This window comes from Syngnathus leptorhynchus, chromosome 16 (assembly GCF_054491065.1).
Source record: "Syngnathus leptorhynchus isolate UIUO chromosome 16, UIUO_Slep, whole genome shotgun sequence".
Classification (NCBI taxonomy): Eukaryota; Metazoa; Chordata; class Actinopteri; order Syngnathiformes; family Syngnathidae; genus Syngnathus; species Syngnathus leptorhynchus.
Window position 1 is genome coordinate 2,337,190 of NC_141210.1, and position 21,115 is coordinate 2,358,304.

The 21,115-nt window shown below is 46.3% G+C and overlaps 5 protein-coding genes across 7 annotated transcripts; 1 reads left to right on the forward strand and 4 right to left on the reverse strand.

Annotated features, from left to right (window-relative positions):
- Positions 1 to 1,890: 1,890 nt before the first annotated feature.
- kcna7 (potassium voltage-gated channel, shaker-related subfamily, member 7) lies at positions 1,891 to 5,020 on the reverse strand. Its single transcript, XM_085934656.1, has 2 exons — positions 4,343 to 5,020; positions 1,891 to 2,906 (listed from the first exon to the last, which is right to left on the reverse strand). Exons 1-2 carry the CDS (start codon positions 5,018 to 5,020, stop codon positions 2,046 to 2,048), a joined length of 1,539 nt encoding a protein of 512 aa, XP_085790782.1. The 3' UTR covers positions 1,891 to 2,045.
- A 1,400-nt stretch (positions 5,021 to 6,420) lies between these two features.
- On the forward strand, positions 6,421 to 10,882 carry bcat2 (branched chain amino-acid transaminase 2, mitochondrial). The gene is made up of 11 exons (XM_085934660.1): positions 6,421 to 6,665; positions 7,823 to 7,894; positions 8,346 to 8,546; positions 8,723 to 8,833; positions 8,910 to 9,029; positions 9,108 to 9,271; positions 9,422 to 9,564; positions 9,671 to 9,756; positions 9,818 to 9,958; positions 10,043 to 10,117; positions 10,239 to 10,882. Exons 1-11 carry the CDS (start codon positions 6,648 to 6,650, stop codon positions 10,278 to 10,280), a joined length of 1,173 nt encoding a protein of 390 aa, XP_085790786.1. The 5' UTR covers positions 6,421 to 6,647; the 3' UTR covers positions 10,281 to 10,882.
- A 305-nt stretch (positions 10,883 to 11,187) lies between these two features.
- Positions 11,188 to 12,828, reverse strand: rpl27 (ribosomal protein L27). The gene is made up of 5 exons (XM_085934663.1): positions 12,745 to 12,828; positions 12,193 to 12,275; positions 11,549 to 11,718; positions 11,356 to 11,466; positions 11,188 to 11,272 (listed from the first exon to the last, which is right to left on the reverse strand). Exons 2-5 carry the CDS (start codon positions 12,271 to 12,273, stop codon positions 11,224 to 11,226), a joined length of 411 nt encoding a protein of 136 aa, XP_085790789.1. The 5' UTR covers positions 12,274 to 12,275; positions 12,745 to 12,828; the 3' UTR covers positions 11,188 to 11,223.
- Positions 12,829 to 13,030: 202 nt separating this feature from the next.
- Positions 13,031 to 17,125, reverse strand: rundc1 (RUN domain containing 1). Of its 2 annotated transcripts, none has more exons than XM_085934654.1 (5): positions 16,569 to 17,125; positions 15,433 to 15,591; positions 14,985 to 15,183; positions 14,817 to 14,912; positions 13,031 to 14,715 (listed from the first exon to the last, which is right to left on the reverse strand). In XM_085934654.1, the coding sequence occupies exons 1-5, from the start codon at positions 16,959 to 16,961 to the stop codon at positions 13,850 to 13,852; spliced, it is 1,713 nt and encodes a 570-aa protein (XP_085790780.1). In that variant the 5' UTR covers positions 16,962 to 17,125; the 3' UTR covers positions 13,031 to 13,849. The 2 variants fall into 2 exon arrangements, with proteins under 2 accessions (XP_085790780.1, XP_085790781.1); XM_085934655.1 differs by lacking the exon at positions 16,569 to 17,125 and adding an exon at positions 16,060 to 16,559 and having other exon boundaries at positions 13,032 to 14,715.
- A 244-nt stretch (positions 17,126 to 17,369) lies between these two features.
- grna (granulin a) lies at positions 17,370 to 21,022 on the reverse strand. 2 transcript variants are annotated; one of them, XM_085934659.1, is made up of 9 exons: positions 20,908 to 21,022; positions 20,092 to 20,211; positions 19,537 to 19,618; positions 19,352 to 19,452; positions 19,132 to 19,285; positions 18,552 to 18,649; positions 18,230 to 18,460; positions 17,827 to 18,090; positions 17,370 to 17,640 (listed from the first exon to the last, which is right to left on the reverse strand). In XM_085934659.1, the coding sequence occupies exons 2-9, from the start codon at positions 20,209 to 20,211 to the stop codon at positions 17,497 to 17,499; spliced, it is 1,194 nt and encodes a 397-aa protein (XP_085790785.1). In that variant the 5' UTR covers positions 20,908 to 21,022; the 3' UTR covers positions 17,370 to 17,496. The 2 variants fall into 2 exon arrangements, with proteins under 2 accessions (XP_085790785.1, XP_085790784.1); XM_085934658.1 differs by lacking the exon at positions 20,908 to 21,022 and adding an exon at positions 20,325 to 20,563.
- Positions 21,023 to 21,115: the final 93 nt, after the last annotated feature.

The window sequence follows — 21,115 nt, forward strand, 5'->3', positions numbered from 1 at the left end:
AATCTGTTTGACACAATTGTATACACCCCAGTTTTTGGTTTTTAAAGAACATCAAAGTCAATATGTGTCCCCGCAAATGTTGGCAGCGTTTCACACTCTGTGACATTCCAGAACTAAATGCTCTCTTCTGGTTGTGATTGACTTAAAACAACACACATGTACGGAAAGATGAATTATTCGACAATTATAAACGTGTGTGTGGGGATATGAAATACAGGATTAATCTAAGGAAATCCAATATTCATATTTGTGCCTCTCCGGTTGCTAATTACGGTTACCAGAAGATGATACACAGCTGGTGTTTTGCAACCACAAGAAGAAAACAATTTTGAAATGAGCGTCAATCAAAAGTGAGCAATTCATCGTGTGTACCTAATGAGTTTTCCTTAATGGGAGTTTTGGCCCACAAATGTCAATCGTGACTTTCGGCGTCAAAACAAAGCAAATCAAAGAAGCATGTGGCGTCCATTAGCATGCTGATTATTTCAAGAAATATTCTTGATGTTTTTGTTGATGTCACTGCCTTGTAAATGAAAAGCAGCAGCCAGACCAGCCTGGTCCGCCGCATGTGAACCCTCGAGGTGGAATGGCAGCACGTGAGCTTCAAGTAGTGATGTCTCTTTTAATTGGAACCTCTGTAAAACGTAACCTTCAAAATTCTGCTTTCAAAGTATTCATATGTACGCACATTCTGTTCAACTCACAAAGTCAACAGGCATATTTGAGCCAAAGATATTTATTGACACTGAAGATTATGCAATTGTTTGTACTTGTTCATTTGTTCATTTAAATGACGCCTATTAGTTTTGTGGTGCTAGCTAGACAGGCTGGGGGGGCAAACTGGGTTTACCTTTGAGCAGATGAGAATTTGGACGGATTCTAATGTTCATATAGCTTTAGCCAGGGCACGCCCGAACTGACCCTAGGGAGAACCGGGAGAATTCCCCCAAGCGCCAGCCTCGAATTGGCCAGCTGGCCTGCGTCTCTGTTTTTTTGGGGGTTTTGTTTTTTTTCTCAAGTCTGCCGGTGCGTCAGTGCGTCTATCAGAGAGACAGGCCAGGCCACTCAGGCCAGGAGCATGTGAGGAGGGAAAGACGATTGGTTTATGCATCAATTAACACCCGCCCCCACAGTCCGTATCAACCTCACAGAGGTCATGTGGAGGAAGAGGTGTGTTACGTATGTCAGGTGCCGGCTGCTGTGTAGCTAGTGAGCGATGCAAGTAAGCATAATGGACTTCCAACGTGGTAAAAAGAAGAGGAAAGGCGGTGCGGAGAGGGACAAAAAAAGAAAGGTGTTGGAGGAGAACACAGCCAAATGCAGAAAAGTTACCGATTTATTCAGCCTCATCTATCACTGCATGGGATTGAATAAGCTATGACTATGCATGAAAGATTTGGGGAAAAAAGCATATATTTAACCGTATCATTCTTTTGATATTGATTAAATGTGTTATTGTCAATAATATAATTATTATGCTGGTTGTTCTGACACTCCCAGCAGATGCAGAATATACTGGCAAGACAAGTCCAGGGAGCAGTGCATGGGAAAGGCCAACTCAGGACACACGAACAGTCAGACTCGGAGAGACCTTTTTGATTATTTTACTCGTCCTCATTCTAGAGATTTTGATTTGATTTTCCGGTACCACCCACAACAAAACCCAAAGAATGATTGTGTGCATGTGTGTGCGCACAAATGCATTTTGCTTGTGCCCATGCATTTAAGTGTGGGTGTGAACATGCAGACCAGGGTGGCCTGGTTACATAACTGACTCCTGGCCTGAAAAAATCTCCCAGTCCGGTGGCCCTGAGCCAGGGTCTACATTTATTTGGGTTGAATTTTGCAGAATAGCACATGCCACTCATGCAGCTAGCCCAAGAATGTCGCTTCACTGCTATGACTATTTCAAACAGCAAAAATTTGTTGCAAACTTAAAAATGGTCAAATATGGCATTGACTTGATGTGGTTGTTTGCAGGTGCCCACTATCCGTGTCTCTCTTTGATTTTCCATCCTACTGCTATTGCTGCTACTGTGGTTCCTTCACACCTGCGTGACCAAAGGTTCTCTGAAAAAAATGTTCGCCCCGCCAACATCTCCATCTGATTTGCTGTTCCTTTCGTAAAGTGGTACACTTTCCCGTGTGTCCTCAGGTGCCTCGTCCATCTGGTCCTCGTCGTCGCCCTCCCAGAGAGAGGTGGACACGTGTTGGTACTCGGTGGTGTCGTCCCGCTCCATCTCGCGGTGATAGAAATAGCTGAAGTTGGACACGATGACGGGCACAGGCAGGGAAATGGTGAGCACGCCGGCGATGGCGCACATGGAGCCCACCAGCTTACCGCCCACCGTCTCTGGGTACATGTCGCCGTAGCCCACCGTCGTCATGGACACCACGGCCCACCAGAAAGCCTCGGGGATACTGGTGAAGGCCGTGTCCGGGCGGTCCACCTCGGCAAAGTAGACGGCGCTGGAGAAGAGGATGACGCCGATGAAGAGGAAGAAGATGAGCAGGGCCAGTTCTCGCAGGCTGGCCTTCAGCGTCTGGCCCAGAATCTGAAGACCTTTGGAGTGTCGAGACAACTTGAAGATCCTGAAGACCCTCACAAGCCGGATGACCCGGATGAGGGCTAGTGACACCGAGGGCTGCGCCCCCTTGTCCCTGGCCAGCTCCGTGCCCAGCGTGACAAAGTAGGGAATGATGGCGAAGAAGTCGATGGTGTTCATGACGTCCTTGAAGAAGTGCATCTTGCTGGGTGAGCAGCTGAAGCGCATAACCAGCTCGAAAGAGAACCAGCAGATGCAAATGGTCTCCACGATGAAGAAAGGGTCCTGGAAGGGGGTGAAGACCGCCGAGGTGGACAGCGTCTCGTTGCTGACGGCCGTGTGAAGAACGCCGCTGAACCTCTGGAAGACAACGACCGGTTTCAGAGGTAGGGCCGAGTCAGAAGCGAGTCTCAATCCGTAACCCTCCGAGTTTCAAGCAATTCGCAAATGATCGAAGCGATCGCATAAGACAAACAAAAGGTGGACGTGTTTCCTTTGCACTTAATGACGTTGACGTGTAGCGCTCCTCCGCCTTTCACTTGTTGCGGGTTCATTTTTAATTTCTGGGTCTATATTTAAAAAGTTGGACTTGAGTTTCGCACCAACACTAGCTCATTTTCTGGGAAGCGGGCGACTTGACTGGGCTTGGCTCTAACGAGATGAATCAAGTTACTTTTGCAGTTTTGTGGTTAGCGTCACAGTGCTCAACGTGTGGCTTAGTCGGTCCTGACTGTCTGGCCTTCGGGTTTTTTTTATCCACATGCATCTTCACGTTTGACACTGGGATAATGTCAACATTCCGGCCTGGCCTGGCTTGGCCTGGCCTTTGACACGTGCGATTTAATCAGACTTGGCTGTACCACGCACGACATGCCGCGCGGTTGCCCGTTGCTCATCGTCATCTCACCAAAACCGTAGACAGAGTCCAATCCTGCTCCCTTGTGACTGTGAGCTATTTCATCTGTGCAAACTGGTTGAAGATGAATAACACGGAGTTCATCTCGATCGAGCAAACTCCAGATCTGATCCAAACCCTAATCAAAACCCAAATCCTAGTCAAATCCTGAATTCTTAAATTTATGATTCAAAAACCTAACCCGGGCCAAATTAGGACCCTAAAACCAAGCCCTAACCCTGAACGCCAATCTTATTTATCCAACTCAAAGCCCAAACATAATTTAAGGCTTGACCCTAATCCAAATCAAAATCCCCTTTGCCCAAGCCTGGTTTGCTTTGGTGACCATCATGTCATCATTATGCTGTTTTCAAGTTTATTAATAAACAGAATCATATCTGGATGGCTTATCCTTCATCTATATTTGGAGTGCTATATCTCTGAGAGGTAACCCAAGAGCACCTCATCTGCTTTCCTCGACTCGATGCACTTGGCTCTACCTCGACTTCTGGAATATCGTCTCCCTCTAAATGTGCTCTCCCATCCTGACTGCTATCAGGACTTGTTTAGTCTGCTTCTTGGATACTCAAGGGAAGATCTTTCCCTCATTTTCTTTTCCCTCTCTCTCTTCTCGGAATCGAGTTCAACAATGTTACCAACAATGCCGAGTCTTTCACATGAACCAAATTTAGACAATTTTGGACAATGGGTCAAAGTCTACCATAACAAGAAGCAATGTCGGGAGATCCAAAGATGAATAAATATGTATTCAAGGATTATGTTACTCGATAAAATCGTGACATCTAACTTTTACATTTGAGTTAACAAAGCATGAGCTGAGCAAGTTCATCTGAGAAAAGTTTGGGAGAATTGAGGAACTTGAATCGTGAATGCCACGTACCTCCCTCTGCTCTTTCTCGTTCTTGAACTCAGGCAGCGTTTCCAGACAGAAGATGAGGATGGAGATGATGATGACCAGGACGCTAACGATAGCGATGATGCGCGCTGCGCTGGATGACTCGGGGTACTCGAAGAGCATCCAAAGGCGGCGGCGCAGATCCCCACTGGGCAGAGCTCGTTCCTCCTCCTTGGGGAAGCCCTCATCCTCCTTAAAACGGTCCAGGATGTCTTCACCCAGCTGGTAGAAGCGCAGCTCCTCGAGGAACACGTCCAGTGGCACGTTGGCCGGCCGCCGCAGTCTGCCGCCCGACTGGTAAAAGTACAGGATGGCCTCAAAGCACACCCGGCTGCGGTCGAGGAAGAGCTCATTTCTCACAGGGTCAAAGTAGCGCAGCCGCTTACGGGGGTCACCCAGTAGGGACTTGGGGAACTGGGCCACAGTGCGCAGCTGGGTCTCGTAACGCATGCCCGACACATTGATGGTCAAGCGCTCGGTTAGGCCCCGGCCTCTCCTGCACGCCAGACGCCGCTTGTCCCGTTTGTTGTCACCACCAGGGGACACCACCACTGCCTTTCCGCTCGCCTTCTCCTGCTGGTTGTGTTCATCTTTGACCCGCTTGTCCTCGCCCTCAGAGGAAGGGCTGTCTTTGGGTCTGTCGTCTTTGTCTGGGCTCGCCATGTCTCAACCTTGAACCATGACAAGAGTACTTTGAAACTCAAAAATATTTGATCCTCTAAGACAGGGTTGTCGCATGTCAGACTCATTTTTGTCACCAGGCCACTGTAAAATGACACGACATCATTGATGGCTAATTATTTTGTGGATCCAAATTGTGAATCACCCTGGAAACCCTCGTTTGAGAATTGTTTCTCTAAATTTCAGGAAATGAATCTTACCTCGGTGATTCCTGTGGATTCAATCAGCAAGCGTCGCCCCCTTGAGCGTCGCCGGCCGCTCAGGCTCACTCGTTCGTCTTCGGGGGGTCCAGCATCCCAACTAATAGGCTGATGGTGTCCACTCTGCTCCTCTTTGTAGTCCTCTGGTGAGTATGGTGGCGGGAGGTTGAAGGTGCCTGGTGTTAATCCGCAATGGTTCGGCGAATGTGTAAGCCACTTGACAGGGACGCTCTCACTCGTCCGCTCACTTTCTCTCCCTCCGCGCTTGTCAGGAAACGCTGTAAGGCCGAAATTTAATCTTCCAGCTTCTCCAAAGGCCAACACCGCCGCTGGCCCTTCGCCTGCTTTGCCCTTGGAGACCCCCCAAATTAACCCCTAAAACATGACACACTGCAAATGATAACACACAAAGTGATTCAAATATGACTTTAATGATTCAGAATGCAAAGTAATTATTTTAGATAACTTTCATTATTGTTTTTTCTGTATAAATTCTGTTAAATGAGACCTCAAAAATTTCCAGCTTGTTCAACCATTAACATTGCATCGTGAAAGACACCAGCACATTTTCAACACTTTGTAAAAATAACACTCACACACTGATGTGAGAGTAAGCGTGAAAAGTAACATTTATATTAAACTTTTGTCAGCTCTTTCTGTTTTCAAATTTTGAAAAAAATGATGTGTATCAGTTTGTCAGTTGGAACCTTTTTCACTTCTCTCAACACATTTTTATTTCTAAGGGCAAGTGTACCGCCCAATATTGTTTGAGCTTGCCAATGTTAATGTTGTCGCTTTTGCATGCAAGCAGAAATGGTGTCCGCGCCATGATTTTATTATTTATGATGGAACAATGCACGATTTCACTTGACAAACCACCTTACACATTTCGAGTTTATACTTTACACTCGATGGAATTGATCACATTAAAAAAAAAAAAAAAAGGTTTCAAACTTTTTGCAGCAGTTAACAATAGAGGAACTTTCAACTTTACAAATTGTCAATAAAATGCGTTCAGTCAGTAATGTTTTTAAATAAAATGTTAAATTTCGGAGGGGGAAACGAATGAAGGTCTTTTTGTGACACCCAACACCCCGCCCCTCCATCAGCCAATCAACTACCAGTTCTCAGGCAGGCTACAGCCAATCAAAAGTGACGCTCGAGTCACTCCTTCGTCGCGCTTTATCAATGGAACTTGTGTCGTTGGCCCAAAACATACACTGCAGATCTAATTTCACGCTACAAGTGTTTCGTTTCGAAGCCAAGCTTGAGAGGATAATAATCTAATTATATTATAAAGTGTTTGTTTCATGAAACAATGTACCTGAAGGCGTGACACTGAAAACCGGAACTTTTAGTTGTTTGTTTCCACACGAGTAAATAATCAGTGAGCACACAGCAGAGCAGAGATGGCAGCTTTCCGATCGGTGAGTCCAAAGGCGAGCAATGTCGTTATCTGTTGACCTTCTTGGGTTAATGCTTCACTCCAAGCGCGCCGATAGCGAGCAAATAAAGATAACCAAGATGAAAGGCGATAAAAAGGCGTCCACTGGTGCTACTGTCTCCCGCCAGAGCACCGGCGAGCTATAAAAGAAAAAGGGACATCGGGCTTAATCCCACTTGTAAACGTGGGAATTTTCGCGTTTCTGCCCAAAAGTGAAGACTCGATGACATTAACAAAAGAACGTGCACGAATAGTCACGGTTCATTGTTTGATTTGGCGTGCCATGACGTCATTGCCCACATTAATAGGCAACGCAAATAAAAAGTTGCATCATACACAGACAATGCGGTTGGGAACAAGTCTGAAACGTTCATAGATTATATAAAAATGCTCTAGTGTGCATATTAATATTGCATATGAATTTTATGCATGAACTGTAGATGTGATTCATTCAAATTGTTAATAAACGCTATTGTTATATTTTGATGTTAGAAGCGTGAATAAAATTGACGGCCAAAACAGAAACAAAAAACACTTTGGTCAGTGAAAAAATGTGCACATTGGTATTTTTTTTTAATCGATATTGTGATGATAAGCTGTGACTTGTACAATTGTGGTACAATTAATTGAACTATTTAGATTTTTTTTTGTCTTGGAAAACTACAGCTTTTTTTCCTCGTAAAATTACAACATGTTATAGCCACAAAAATTCCTCTTTGTTGTAAAAATTCATTTTTTTTCCTTTAAAAATTGCTCTATTTTTGTAATAGCACAACTTTTGTCTCCAAAAGAAATGTGAATTTGTAGAGGAAATGTATTTGAGTAAAGTGTAGTCTGTGCTTGATAAGAGTTTTACAATATTTTACAAAAATAAACGTTTTCATCAAAATTGCAATGCAGAAACTCATGATCGAGTATCGAGATTCAAAATATTCAAATGCAAGTAATTGGACTCATACTTTTTTTTTAATTTAAGCAAACAAGTCAAGTCAGGTGATCACACAGTCCGATCCACTGGGAAGTGTGCCAGGTTTCTATTTATAGCGAGGTGGCACGCCGCGATAGGATTGGTCAAGAGCAGCGCACACCCGCCAGTTAGACGCACACGCAACAAGCCGCTGACCTTTATGTGTCGCTCAGGTGGTCCACAGGAGATTGTGTCTGTCGCTTCCTGCGGCCTTGACGCCGCGCCGCCTCACCAGCTCCTTTAAGGTAACGGGCCGCAAAGCATCATGGGAACCTTTCACATCTCTCCCCTTTTAATCCGATGTTCTGCTTTTCCTCATGCTCTCTCTTCTCTTTTAATTCTTGCTAATTGATGCTCGTCTTTGAAATGGCTGAAATGGTAGAAGGGCCACATTGGGGGGGGGGAGAAAAAAAAAAACAAGGCTAAAGGTGGAATCAGTGTTCATAAAGTTGGATATTTTGAGCAAAAAAAAAAAAATTTCTGATTTGTTTGAATTCTTCGACAAAAGCAACCTTTTATGCAAAGGAAAAGTATTGCATTTTTTTGCTACTTGGATGTGGTTGCGTTTGGAGCGTGTCCCTTCTACTTGTCTCGCTCATGTGACGTAATTGTGGCAAATCAAATGAAGCCAGCACGGCCGTGTCGCAATCAATCACTGTGCTTGTGGTCCGGGCCACGGCGGCGGCGCCGCCGCAGGCCACCGACCTGATCGTGGAGCGCAACCCCAAAGGCGCGGCCAAGCCCGACCCGTCCACGTTGGTGTTCGGGAAGCAGTTCTCGGACCACATGCTGACCGTCTCGTGGTCGGCTGACGGAGGCTGGGATGCGCCTCGCATCAAGCCCTTCCAGAACCTTTCGCTGCATCCAGCCAGCTCCGCATTGCACTACTCCATCGAGGTCAGTTGTGTTATATGTAGCTAAAGCAATTTTTTTTTATAGAAGACCTCCAAAGTACGCTTGAAAAAAAGGTTGCTTTATTAAAACAACATAAAAATGAAATTGACCCTAAATGAAAAGTAATGTGTTGCATTTATTTACATTCTTGTGTCGTTGTGGCGGCGCTGCTTTGTCAGCTGTTCGAAGGCATGAAGGCGTTTCGCGGCGTGGACAACCACGTGCGCCTCTTCCGGCCGATGCTCAACATGGAGCGCATGCACCGCAGCGCCCAGCGCAGCTGCCTGCCCGTGAGTTCCGAGCCGACGCCAAAGCGCTCCTTTGACCGTTGTCATCGATCTTTTTTTGATGCGTTTTGTTTTGCAGACGTTTGACAAAGGTGAACTGCTGGAGTGCATCAAGAAGCTGGTGGAGTTGGAGCAGGAGTGGGTTCCCTACTCTCAAGACGCCAGCCTCTACATCCGGCCCACCTTCATCGGCACAGAGGTGAGGCACGTCTCATCTGGCGTCTATTTTTTTGCACGTGTCGGGATCTGACATCTTCACTGCCGTTCCATCTGTCAGCCATCGCTGGGCGTGACTCGAGCCAGCCAGGCGCTGCTGTTTGTGATCGTGGGACCAGTGGGGCCGTACTTCGCCACGGGTTCCTTCAATCCCGTCTCGCTGCTGGCTGACCCGTCCTTCGTGCGCGCCTGGCAGGGAGGAGTCGGCGCCTACAAGATGGGAGGGTGAGTCGCCTCGTGGGAAAAGCTCTAAACGACAGTCTAGTGGGTTCCAGACGCTGAAAAAATACCCAAAGTTGTCACAATTTTTGATGACTAGTCAACGTCCAGCCATGATGGGGTTTTTTTTTCGTGCCACCGATGCGTCTCTCGCAGAAATTACGGCCCGACCATCGCGGTCCAGAATGAGGCAGTTGAGCGTGGCTGCCAGCAAGTTTTGTGGCTGTACGGTGACAACGAGGAGATTACCGAGGTCGGGACCATGAACCTCTTCATCTACTGGAATGATCACAACGGAGGTACCATGAGCCGACGGCAATAATGCAAAGCGTTGACACAAGCCACGTTACGTAAACTCGATTCAGTTCCTTCTGTACCCATCCGTCGGGATTTTCTGTGTTGTAGAGAAAGAGTTAGTGACTCCGCCCCTGGACGGCATCATTCTTCCCGGAGTCACCAGGCAGTCTCTGCTGGACCTGGCCAGAAACTGGGTCAGTTTTTCCTCATATTGCTTCCTTCGAATGTTTTGGTTGGAAAAATTGTTGTGTGTAGGGTGAGTTCAAAGTGACGGAGCGCACAATGGGCATGAAGGAGCTGCTGGACGCGCTAGACGCCGGCCGTATTCTGGAGGTGTTTGGCGCCGGCACTGCCTGCGTGGTGTGTCCAGTTGGCAGCCTCCTCTACAAGGGCCAGGTGTGCTGATTTGATTTTTGTTGTTGGTGGTGAGCGCCCCCTTGTGTCCAAACAAATGCATGACTCTCCTTCCTACCTTCTCAGACATACCAGATCCCAACCATGCAGAACGGACCCGACCTGGCTAAGAGGTTCTACAAAGAGCTCACCGATATTCAGGTGAGTGCCACGGCACAAGCGTGACCTCGCCGGTGTGCTTACATGAACAATATGGCTGCCAAATCTGTAAATTGTTTTAATAACAATTATGAGATGAAATCCTTCGCTTTTCTTTTCACAGTACGGACGCAAGTGCAGCGACTGGGCACCTCTGGTGTCTTAAATGGTTTGCACAAGGTCGTAGCATCAGCAGTTTGGACCATTCCCCCCCCCCCCCCCCCCCCCTTCCGCTCTCTCTTTCCTCCCATCTCTCAAACCACTAATGCACTCCTGCCACTCGGTAGAGATGAGACTTAGGAGCAATAATAACAAGATGCAACACCACGGTTCCACTTTCTAAATAGACTAATACAACCATAGCACAAAGTTGCAGCTCTTTTGGATGCGAGTTGCTGGGTTGCTTTGAAAAGGTTGCTGTGGACGAAAGTGGCCACTTTGCACTCCCAAGTCGGCTGGGACGAGCCGCCGTGCACAAAAAGGCCCAAAACGGAGATTGGTGCGAACAGATGTTGGCCGTCTGCAGTGTTTAGTGTTGTTTTTTTTTTTAGATGTTTTAAAATGATACATTTTCTGTCTGCACAATTCAGTGTCATTAGTTTAGTCTGTCTTCCATGTACTCTCGTCAAGTGCCTGCTGAGCGCTGTTTGGCGGGTCAGCGTGTCTTCCGCTCAGTCTTCTTAAGTAATCAGCCCTTTCACTGTTCTTTTGATGTGCTCTTTTATGTTTAGTCTGCGTTATTTTTACATTAAAGCCCATTCAAGTCCAGCCAGTCTGGTCTCCTCTTACTTTGAAAATGGACCGACGAGACATTATTTGTGTAATGCAAGTAATTTGCAAAACAACTTATGTATTACTGTAAAACAAAATGTGATATATGTAAAATGATTGACCTTTTAATATGCCTTGTAATTCAGCATTTGTGGCATAAATATCAAACCAAATAATAAATTGTGATGTAATTGAAATGGAATACTAAAACTAAAAGTATAAACGTAAAAAAATACTTATACTGAAGTTGTGGAAAATATTACACAACTCTCGTTCGATCACAAAAGGCTTAGCACAAACGATATTTTTAACAGTTTTATTAATGAATTGACAGAATTTTAGAACCTGAGCTTCTGGAAAAACCATTTGTTCTTGCCTGTCTTGTACCTACAAAAGAGCAGTAGACACAATCAAGATGACACCAAAGGTGAACTTAACAGGTTAGAACTTTCCGGAAAAAGGAAGCTCACCTCTCTTCAAATTTCATTTTTGCCTCTCGTCTTGCTTTGCGCTTGAGCCCGGGATCCCTGAAGACGTCCTTATTTACGACAGTTTTGTCCAGGGGGATGTCCACTGAGTATCTATACAACAAAACCATTTTAAACCTCCAAATGCAAAGTGTTTTCCAAACAGGCTGACCAAAGGTGCAGCCAGAGCACCGACCTGGTGGGCATGAGGTGGTTATAATTGAAGACTTTAACAAAGGCCTTGATCTTGGACCTCTTAGCCAGCTTCTTCTTGCCCATAGTGGCAGTCACCTTGCGGGGGTAGCGGTCAATGCCGGCCACCAGGGCGTGGCTGTAAGGCCGGTCGGCTGTGCCGTCATCGATATTCTGATCCACACAAGATGGAAGACACGCTTCATGTAAGAAACCTTTCAAATGGAATTACATTTGGTGCCTTGCGATCAAAGTTGAATTTGTTATGGTGTGTGGGCACCTCAGCCACATGGCCGTAGTATGAGACAAATGCTAACAAAGAAGAGTTCCACAAACTTTGTAAGATGCAGTGCTGCAAGTCATTTGATACAAAGCAAAAAGAATATGCATATGCAACTTTTAAAAACAATGTACGTCAGCACGATGCTGCTTTTAGTGGCTCAAAAAACATCTTTCTGCTACTACTTCAAAATGGTAAGTTGTCTTTATTTCAGTTGTGTTTTACGGCTTAAGCAGTCTAGAACGAGCTTCTTCCTTGACATAACGTGGCAAGGAAGAAACCACCTTGGCGAGGTCCACTTTTGTATGCACAAAATCCTCGTCAATGTTTAAGTTGGTGATCGTTTTAGAACTTGTGTGTGTCTTTACCTTAACAATGACAGCTTTGCGGCCGGCGTAGCGTCCAGCTAGGACCATGACCACCTTCCCAGGTTTCATGAACTTGCCCATTTCTGCACGGTGGACAATAAACCATCAGTGAGGCATCGCCGCAACATTATAAGGAGCAATCGAGTAGAACGAAGGAACTGCGCGTAAAATATACGTCACTTATGGCTAAGTTGACGCTAGCTATCATGTGGCTAACTAGTACAAACAGAGCCGCGCGACGTTAATTTCATAGAAATGAGAATAACACGTTTTCTATCGGGTCCAAGTCAAAAGGTATATATTTATTGACAAGCAAGCAGTGTCAAGTAACATAATTGTGGTAACAGGAAGGTTGCCATGATGGAATCAACGCCGCTGAATCTATGCGCAGTAGTAAACGCTCATTTGACGAAAAAGCAGACGTGTATTTGCGAGCATATCAATCGTGTTAGGTGCAGTAGACTGTCTATGTAATGTCCAGTACGATAAAATATTTTAATACGCCAAACGGGATGCGATGTTTGAAGATTGTCCCCAAGAAAACAGACTCACTGAAAGCGTTTCGACGGCCTCCGCTGGTTGGAAAGGAAGTGTTGGAGGTTTTTACGAACCTTGACCCGTACGTGGGAACGTCACTTCCGGAAATAAATTAGTTGCTTTTTTTGTGGCCAATTGTAAGACGTTTTAGCTGTATTATATGCTTAAATTGTTCCGTTTGAATGTTATACAATTATGTATCGTTCTATTTATAAATGTTACTGTAGTATGTGATCTAAAGTCACGGTACAAGAGGGGACGTCACTGCCGTAAAGCAGTTGGTTTGTTGGAAAACAGTGTGTTCATTTTTTTAAAATGCTTTATTTAAATCAGTAATATACAAAGAACATGGCATATCTTTTTTGTGTGTGTGTGTGTGTGTGTGTGTGTGTGTGTGTGTGTGTGTGTGTGTGTGTGTGCTTTTGATTGAGCAGTCATGTTTATATAAAATAATAAGAGGATTTACATGAACATGAAAAACTATACGGGTTTGTCTAAGCTAACAGAATATGTACACATTGCTGTTTCTCCCACTTCACAGCTGCTTTTACAACTATGCTAAAATGTTCCAATAAATGAATAAATCTCTATGTATAAGTAACAATATAGAATATAGAATAATAATAATATAAAACAACATTTTCTACTTTTCTGGTCTGATTTGTCGCTTCTTAGCACTTTAAAACATAGGACGTGCGTAGGTAGCACTTTAATAGCAACGACGGTGTTTACATTCAAGGACTAGACTTGACACAACCAATCTTATTCCTACAGTCATATCACATCAAATATTTTTCAATGAAACAAGAAAAGCAGCAAAGTCAGTTACTGTGCAAGTGTCTCCTCATTTGTGGATTGTCAGCCATTAGGGTCGAGATACTTTTGTACTGGACACATCTCTGTCAGTAGCAGAATGTTGAGGATAATCAGAAAGCTGTCACGGGGTGGGTGCTCGAGGGCCGCGTTTGATTTTCAGACAGGAAAGATTGACCGGGTCAATTTGAGATAAGTTTCAAAACGAGTTCATGTATGTACAGAACCTAAGATCCCTCATTTTAATCACATAATACTTTGTTTGAATTGTGATTTGACCTCCATTGATAGTGTCGGTGGGGTGTGCTCAGAAAGCATCCTTGATGTTCTTGAGCTGCCGCACGGCCAGGTCGACAGGCAGGTCAAACTTGAGGTGGCTGATGCGGCCCAGGATGCGCAGGGCGCCCTCGAAGCCGGTCTGCGCCATGTAGCTCCAGGCCAGGTAGTGCGGGTGCACCAGCGTGCCCGCCTTGGACAGCAGGTTGAGCCACGACACCAGCCGCTGCTCATTGAGCGCCATGCACACCAGTGCCTTGAACTCCGTGTCGGGGCCTCGCTTGTAGCGCCCGTGCTCCTTCAGAACCGTGTGGATGGCCCACAGCAGGGACTGTTTGGGGGTGACGGTCACCGGACCACCCCCTACTGGCAGGCTGAAGGACTGCGAGAGCTGGCGGGCAGGTGACTCTGCGAAGGCCTTGCCGTTTTTGGCGTGGTAGTACTTGACAAAGAGCTCCCAGGGGTGTATGGTTTGGGGGCTGGCAGTCCGTTGGGGCAGAAAGCAGGAGATGGGCGCCAGGACCAGGCTGACTGTCTGCGACGGCGACACCAGACCGTGAGCCAGCAAGTCTTTGAGAACCAAGGCCAGGTCCTTGCGTACGCATGTGGTCAGCTCGTCGCACGGTCCCAGAGCGGCGTTCCCGGTGTAGTTGACCACGTGGTCCGTGCCGGGCTGGTGGCGCGAGCCCAGCACACGGACCTTGTCCACAGCTGCCTCCAGACGCCGGAGCAGAGGACCGTAGTCACGCTGCGCAGAGTCCTGCGGCCACACGCCCGACGGAGCCTGGCCGGCGGAACAGCCAAATTGGCTGACGGCGAAGATCTGCAGCACTGCCAGAGCCTTCTGGATCAGCTGCAGGCCCGTCTCACGCATCCTGCGTGCCTGCTCCGGGTCCGCTGGTGAAAACGAGCGGCCAATATCAATCCGTTAATGGGAAAAAACAGAACCAGAAACCTTGAAGTACCAGTCTATTCTTCCCATCCCTAAGGGGACTCACCAGTCCTCTTCCCTCTGGGGGTTCTGGCCTTGGCCGAGGCGGTTAGAGGCTGCTGACCGCATGTGTCGTCGTTCAGTAGAGGGTTGCCCACCTCATCTGGGAGGAGAACAACGCGCATAGTCCCTCAAACCTCCACAATGTTGTGTGGAATGCGAGCCTGCTGCTTACCCTGAATGAAGTTGATGAACATCTCCAGGTCTCTAATCTGCGTCTTGAGCTGCTCCACCAGCTGCTCTTTCACCCGCGCTGGGTTGACGATCTGCGCGATGGCGGCATCCACTCTCCGCCGCAGTTCCTCAGGCGACAGGTTGCCGATGTCCTCGTTCAGGTTGACGTCCAATTTCTTGATCAGCTCATCGATGATGACCTAACCACCGTGGTGGCGGGTTACAAACAATTAGGAGAGTGATAGTGTACATTTTGATTGGTGAACGCAGGTTCGACGATCGCAAAATTGCCTCATCTGAGGTTACTATTTCGATACTAAAACGATGATTCCGCTCCAATAGGGTGTCGTCAATATACTTGTTTATTTTCCCCCGCCATTCTCGGCAGGGCTCGTCATTCTCCCCGCAGGACTACCGCAGGAAGCGCAAGTGGCCATCGGCGTTCTTACCTTCTGCCGCTCCATGACAACCGACTGCGGCAGCGAGTCGTAGCTGCCCTCCTGGTAGGCAAAGCGCTCCAGGTCATCCAGCTGCGTCTTGAGCTGGACGATGAGATCTTTTTGCTTCTCCCGCTGAGCCTCCAGACGCTCTCGCTTCTCCCGTTCGCTCTGGAACACAAACCACAGGCTTAGCGTGGGAAATAGCGTCAATGGGCTAACAGGCATTTAAACACAAATAGTGCCACAGCGCATGTAGACAGACAATGACAACAGTCACAGGCAGGTCAGTCAGGTGTGAAACTCTTCTTTGTGTGGGTCCACTTATTGGTAGTATACTGCCCCCCCCCCTGGTAGTCAGTCAAGTTAAGGTTTCTATGGGAACAGCTCTCACTCAGTATGTATGAAGCAGCGCAGTTACTTCTGGCAGCATGCTTAATCAATTAATACCTCAGAGTCAAAAGTGAGCATTACTATCTTTGTAAAGGGAGATTAAAAAAATAAAAATAAAACGACAACAACCTTGTTGCAAGCGTGAAAAGATTTTGAGTGTATTTGTACATAAAAAAATATAAATAAAAAAAGACAAAAATGAATGACGGGAAATTTCAATAGAGACAAACGTGTAGTACAACTCACCAGGTCCTCCTGCTGGTGAAGCATGTGTGAGGGTAGCAAAGACATGAAGAACAGGAAGTAAACACTGGCTGAGTACACAACAGCCTTCATCAAATAAGAAAGCCATCTGCATATTTTCTTTTACTGACTGACATTCAGCCTGCCTGATGGTGCTCTCAGGCAAGGAAAGACTGAAAACCACAAGATGAGATACAGTGATAGAAGACAAGGAAATAGAAGGCATGCGTCGCAGAAAGTCGCTTAAGTCTGACGTTATTTATTGCCATGTGACGTCATGATGACGCGGACATTGACGCCCTTCGCTCAAAAGTCTCATTTATTCATTTATCCGTTTTTTGATTGCATTGCCAGCATTGGTTTATCTTAGGAGACGAAATCGAACATGCTTTATATGTATAAATTAATTGTAGTACATGATTTAAAGGCGTGTCTAAAGCCGGAGAAAGTAAACACAAGAAGCTAAAGTCTCGTATGACAACAAATGAAATGTTCAGTTTTTCCCCGCTCACCGTGTTGTGGAGGTGCTGGGGGTCCCGGGGCCCGCAACCGAGCACATGTGGGCATCCCCGGAAGGCGAACTCCTCCAACTCGGTGAGCATCTTTTCCTTCTCGTCGCTCTGCGCGTGGACGATCTGTTTGAGTCGGAACTGCACCTGGGCAAAGTGCGACGTGAGGGCGAGCAGCGACGAATTGAGTAACTCCTGCTCCTCCTCCAGCTTCCTCAGCCGCCCTGCCATTTCCTCGTCGACGTCGCCTCCGCCGACTGAGGTTGACCGCCGAGGCTGACCGCCGCTCGCGCGCTCCTCTTCGGGGTTGGCCACCGCGCCCACCGGCGCCCAGCGCTCGCCGGCGCCGGCCAGCGCGGCCTCGCTATCCGAGGCTGAAAGCTCCTCCGTAGACATAGTGAACGGAAGCGCCCTCTATTAATAATAATAATAATCCTTACTCAGTTTAGAATGTGATAATGAACTAAATCGCGAAAAAATAGAGCCGATCACCGTTATAGAGACAGGTGTATCGCCATCTTGATGCAGACTTACTCATACGTCAGTGTGAGACGCGTCGGCCAATCACAGGTTATCCGAAAGTAACAAATAACCTACGTCACAGCGGAAGCGTTTTACCCAATCACAAAATACCCGGAAATGTAGCGGCTTATGCTGCGTCCTCGGAACGTGGGAAATTAGAATGACCCCACTCGGATTATTGCATTCCCGACCTCAAAAGAGGACTGTCATCAACAAAGATGCTTGATTCCGTTGAGTTGTTTGTTCGTAACACACTTAAAGCCAATTCAAACAGGAGACCAGTTTGAGCTTCAAACCACGTTGAATCTTTAATGCATTGTTGAGACTACAATTAGAACATCAACCACAATATAGGATTTTCAAATTGGTATGTTTTATGTAGTACAAAAGGAAACAAAAGGGCAGTGTTTCACGCCTCATCAAACTGTTGCTTTTTGTTGGTGTTAGAGGGCAACATGAGCCAGGGAAGGCTGCCGTTTAAGATGCACTGGCCGCTCGGCGTGCACCTGTAGCCGGCCTTACAGCAGTGCTTCAGGTCACTGCAACACACCGCCTGCATGTGAGGAAAACGGTAATTATTATACATTATTTATATTCACCAATTATTTGATATACTAATATTTAAGATGTAGTTTTTTTAATACAATGGATTTTCAAATAAAATACGTTGAATCATATGTAGACTAAAATGTATTCTATTTTAACCCCACCCACGATTCTGGAAAGCTAAGGACCGTACATTATCAAAAGGGCAGCATCCCCATTCCGTGGGCGAAATCTTGCAGCAGGTCTGCCCGTCATTGCACAGGCTCCCGTCGTCGCACTTTACAAATCCCAGCTTTACGGCGGTGACGGGGGTCCGGAGCGGGACCATTGAAGGGATGCTCGCCGGAAGTTGAGGGTACCACGGGAGCGCCACGTTCCCTTTGACGCACTTGCTGCGCACCTCGTCGCATGTGTAGTCGGTGGGACAGCACTGGTGGCCGTCGGGACAGCACACGGCCTGTCATAGAGGTAGTGAAACTCAAGTTGAACTTAACTCTTACTCCTGCTTTCACAAGCAGCAATGCTTAGTTACTAGTTGCTTTGTTATTGCTGATAGCTGGTGGATCACTCAGAGATGTGTACTGTCAATTATTCACCTGAGGGAGAGGGCAGCATCGCCATGCCCCAGTTTGGGTCTTGCAGCAGGTAGAGTTCTCAGCGCAAGTGTGTGTGGTGTTGCATCTCACTTCCATTTCCTGCTGCCTGGGCGTGGCGGGCTCTTTCTCCAACCAGGGGACCGAGCGCCATTCCAGTTCGCACGTCTGAGCGGCTATGTTGCACCTGTGACCTTTAGGGCAGCAGTGGAGGTAATCACTGCAGCAAACCGCCTGGGAAGAGAATCCACAAAGCAGAGAAGAAAAAAAAAAGTCAACATGCAACAGTTAAAAAAAAAAATTCTATTTGCAGCCACCGTGTTACCTCTGGTAGAGGACAGCAGGACCAATGACCTTGTGTGTTTTTACAGCAGGTGGTGCCATCTCTGCAGTGGACTTTGTTGTCACAGGGAACGATATTGGCTGTAAAAAGAGCACAAAGGATTGAATTGAAAAACGAGTTCACCAAAAAAAAAAAAAAAAAAAAAGAATTATGACCCGCAAGACCAGAATGACAACAAGCAACGTTTGGCAACATGCCTCAACACACCCACCTCAATGGGACGCATCCTTTTGTTTTGACAATGAATCTGGATTTGGTTCTCTGCGCTAGAATACGCACCAAATCAACATAAACATTTCATATTCACCACAGAGGATCTCCAGAATTTTCAGAGCTTTTTGCGGATCAAAGCACAAAAAAATGCCTCGACTTTTAATTAAACTCCTTAATCCGCACCCACCAACAAAACTTGGCAGACCGTGCGCGACCTTTTCACTTCAACGTCTCATCACCACACTTCCCCTCTCAGCTTTTAATCATTGTCAACGGTTCCTCTTTGTTGACACAATCGCTCTTCTGAATGCGGAAGTCCCTTCGGCGTGTATGTGAAGGGGTTACAGACCTCGCCGGTTCTCCCAGTCGGCTCTCCTCCTGGCAGGAAGCTTTTCCCACATCGGCGTATCCTCGCCGTCCTCCGGGGAGACGCAGACAGAGCGTTGCACGTCACACAAGCTGCCCGCCGGGCAACAGTGCACTTTGTCTTCACAGCACACGGCCTGTTTGGACAGCATTAACGCACACTCAGGATACGGACAACCCCACCCCCCTTCAACTTTTTGTACCTTTGACAGGGGGCAGCATCCCCAAGTGCCTTGCGGGGTCTCACAACAAGTGCTGCCGTTGGGGCACTCGGAAGCCTTATCGCTGCACAGCACCACCGACTCTGTGCAAGAAACAACATCAAGATGAAGTCAACTTTCAGCGATGTTTGTGTGTTAAAAGTCAAGAGGAGTGATAAGAAAAGAACCCGGTTTGAAGCACCACAGGCTGTCGGCACTGCAGCGGTGACCCTCCCGACAACAACGCTTCCCATCAGCGCAGGCTAGTTCCTGTAGGAAGAATCCGGTTCATTCAGATCCTTGATCAAAATGGGACTATACTGCATTTAGATGTTATTAATTCCACGCTTATACATTTGAACTGTATTTAATGTATTATAATTCATCATCTTACTGTATATGATCAGGATTGAGCAGTTTCATGCTAAATTGAACTTTTCTTTGACAAATGTGAGAAGTGAGAAATGTTTCAAACATAACATTTCAACAACTGAAACTTTCAACCACTACCGTAAGTGTATTTCACTTTATCTTTGCAGCAGAAGCCTTGCTCACATTTCCAACCTTCAACTTTCATTTCCATTTCTACTAATGTCAGCATGTCCTCACTCCAACATGAAGAAACTTTGCTGGTTATTTAACACAAGTGACACTCAACCTTTGAGCACATTTGGTTCCTTTTGACTGCGATGCTCTACGGCCGGGCTTTGCTTTGCGTGGTAACTGGTAACGTGTGCTATCACCTGGTCAGAGGGGCCGCACTGAAAGCTGCCGGTGGGTCGGGGACCATCTTGACACGTCCCACCAAGCGGACCCTCAACCAGAAGCAGCATGGCCCAGCATAACACAGCCAGGCTCGGCATCTGAAATCATGTTGCATAATCATAGTAATCACTTATATCAATAAAATCATATTCACTCCAAGCAAGTGCTCAGGCCTGGGTTTTGAAAAAAGGTGAATGAATGCAGATCTCACCTTCACGTTGAACTATAAATGGCTTGCGAGTGAAGCAGCGTAGTGTGTCGGAGTGCTTCTGACTGTACAAAGTGCTGATTTAAACACGCCCATTAACTGTAATAGCGCATGCCCATGTGGTTTCTTTTTTTCTTTAGTTGCGAAACAGATACTTCAACTGTATCAGGCTGCTTTGTTCTTTAAAGTACAGATTTTTGAGTGGGAGGAATGCATGCGTGTGGTTACAAGAATTATGTATTTAAAAATATAATAAATCAAAACTATTTATAGAAACATAGTTTATAAAAAAAAATACAAATATAATTGTGTTTAAACTGTTTAAAAAATTGCAGTCCATCCATTTTCCAAACCGCTTGTTTTGGAGGATTTATTAAAAAATCATTTTTTAACAAATACTGCTAAACTTTACTTTTATTTGTACGTTGTATGTCTACATGCTTTCAACATTAAAGGTGAAAAGGCGTATAAATAATGTGCTGTAGTTTCCTCAGTAAAAAATAGAAATGTACACATGCACTACATGTCTTTGTTATTCAGTATTTTTAAACAATTTGGTAGCGTGACATTGTTATATTTGACTAACTCTTCCAATAGGTCAGTCGATGAAATTCCAGTAGCTTCAAATGTTCTGGTTTCAACGCTCCAACATTTGTTTTTCGGGTCTCGACTATGAGCTTCACCTTGACTTGTTTACATGCTGCAATTTGCAGTGTGTCCTTCCTCCTTTCGGAGGCGACAGAGCAACGTAAAGAATGCGGCCATTTTAGCGTTGATGTGTATATTACATGGAC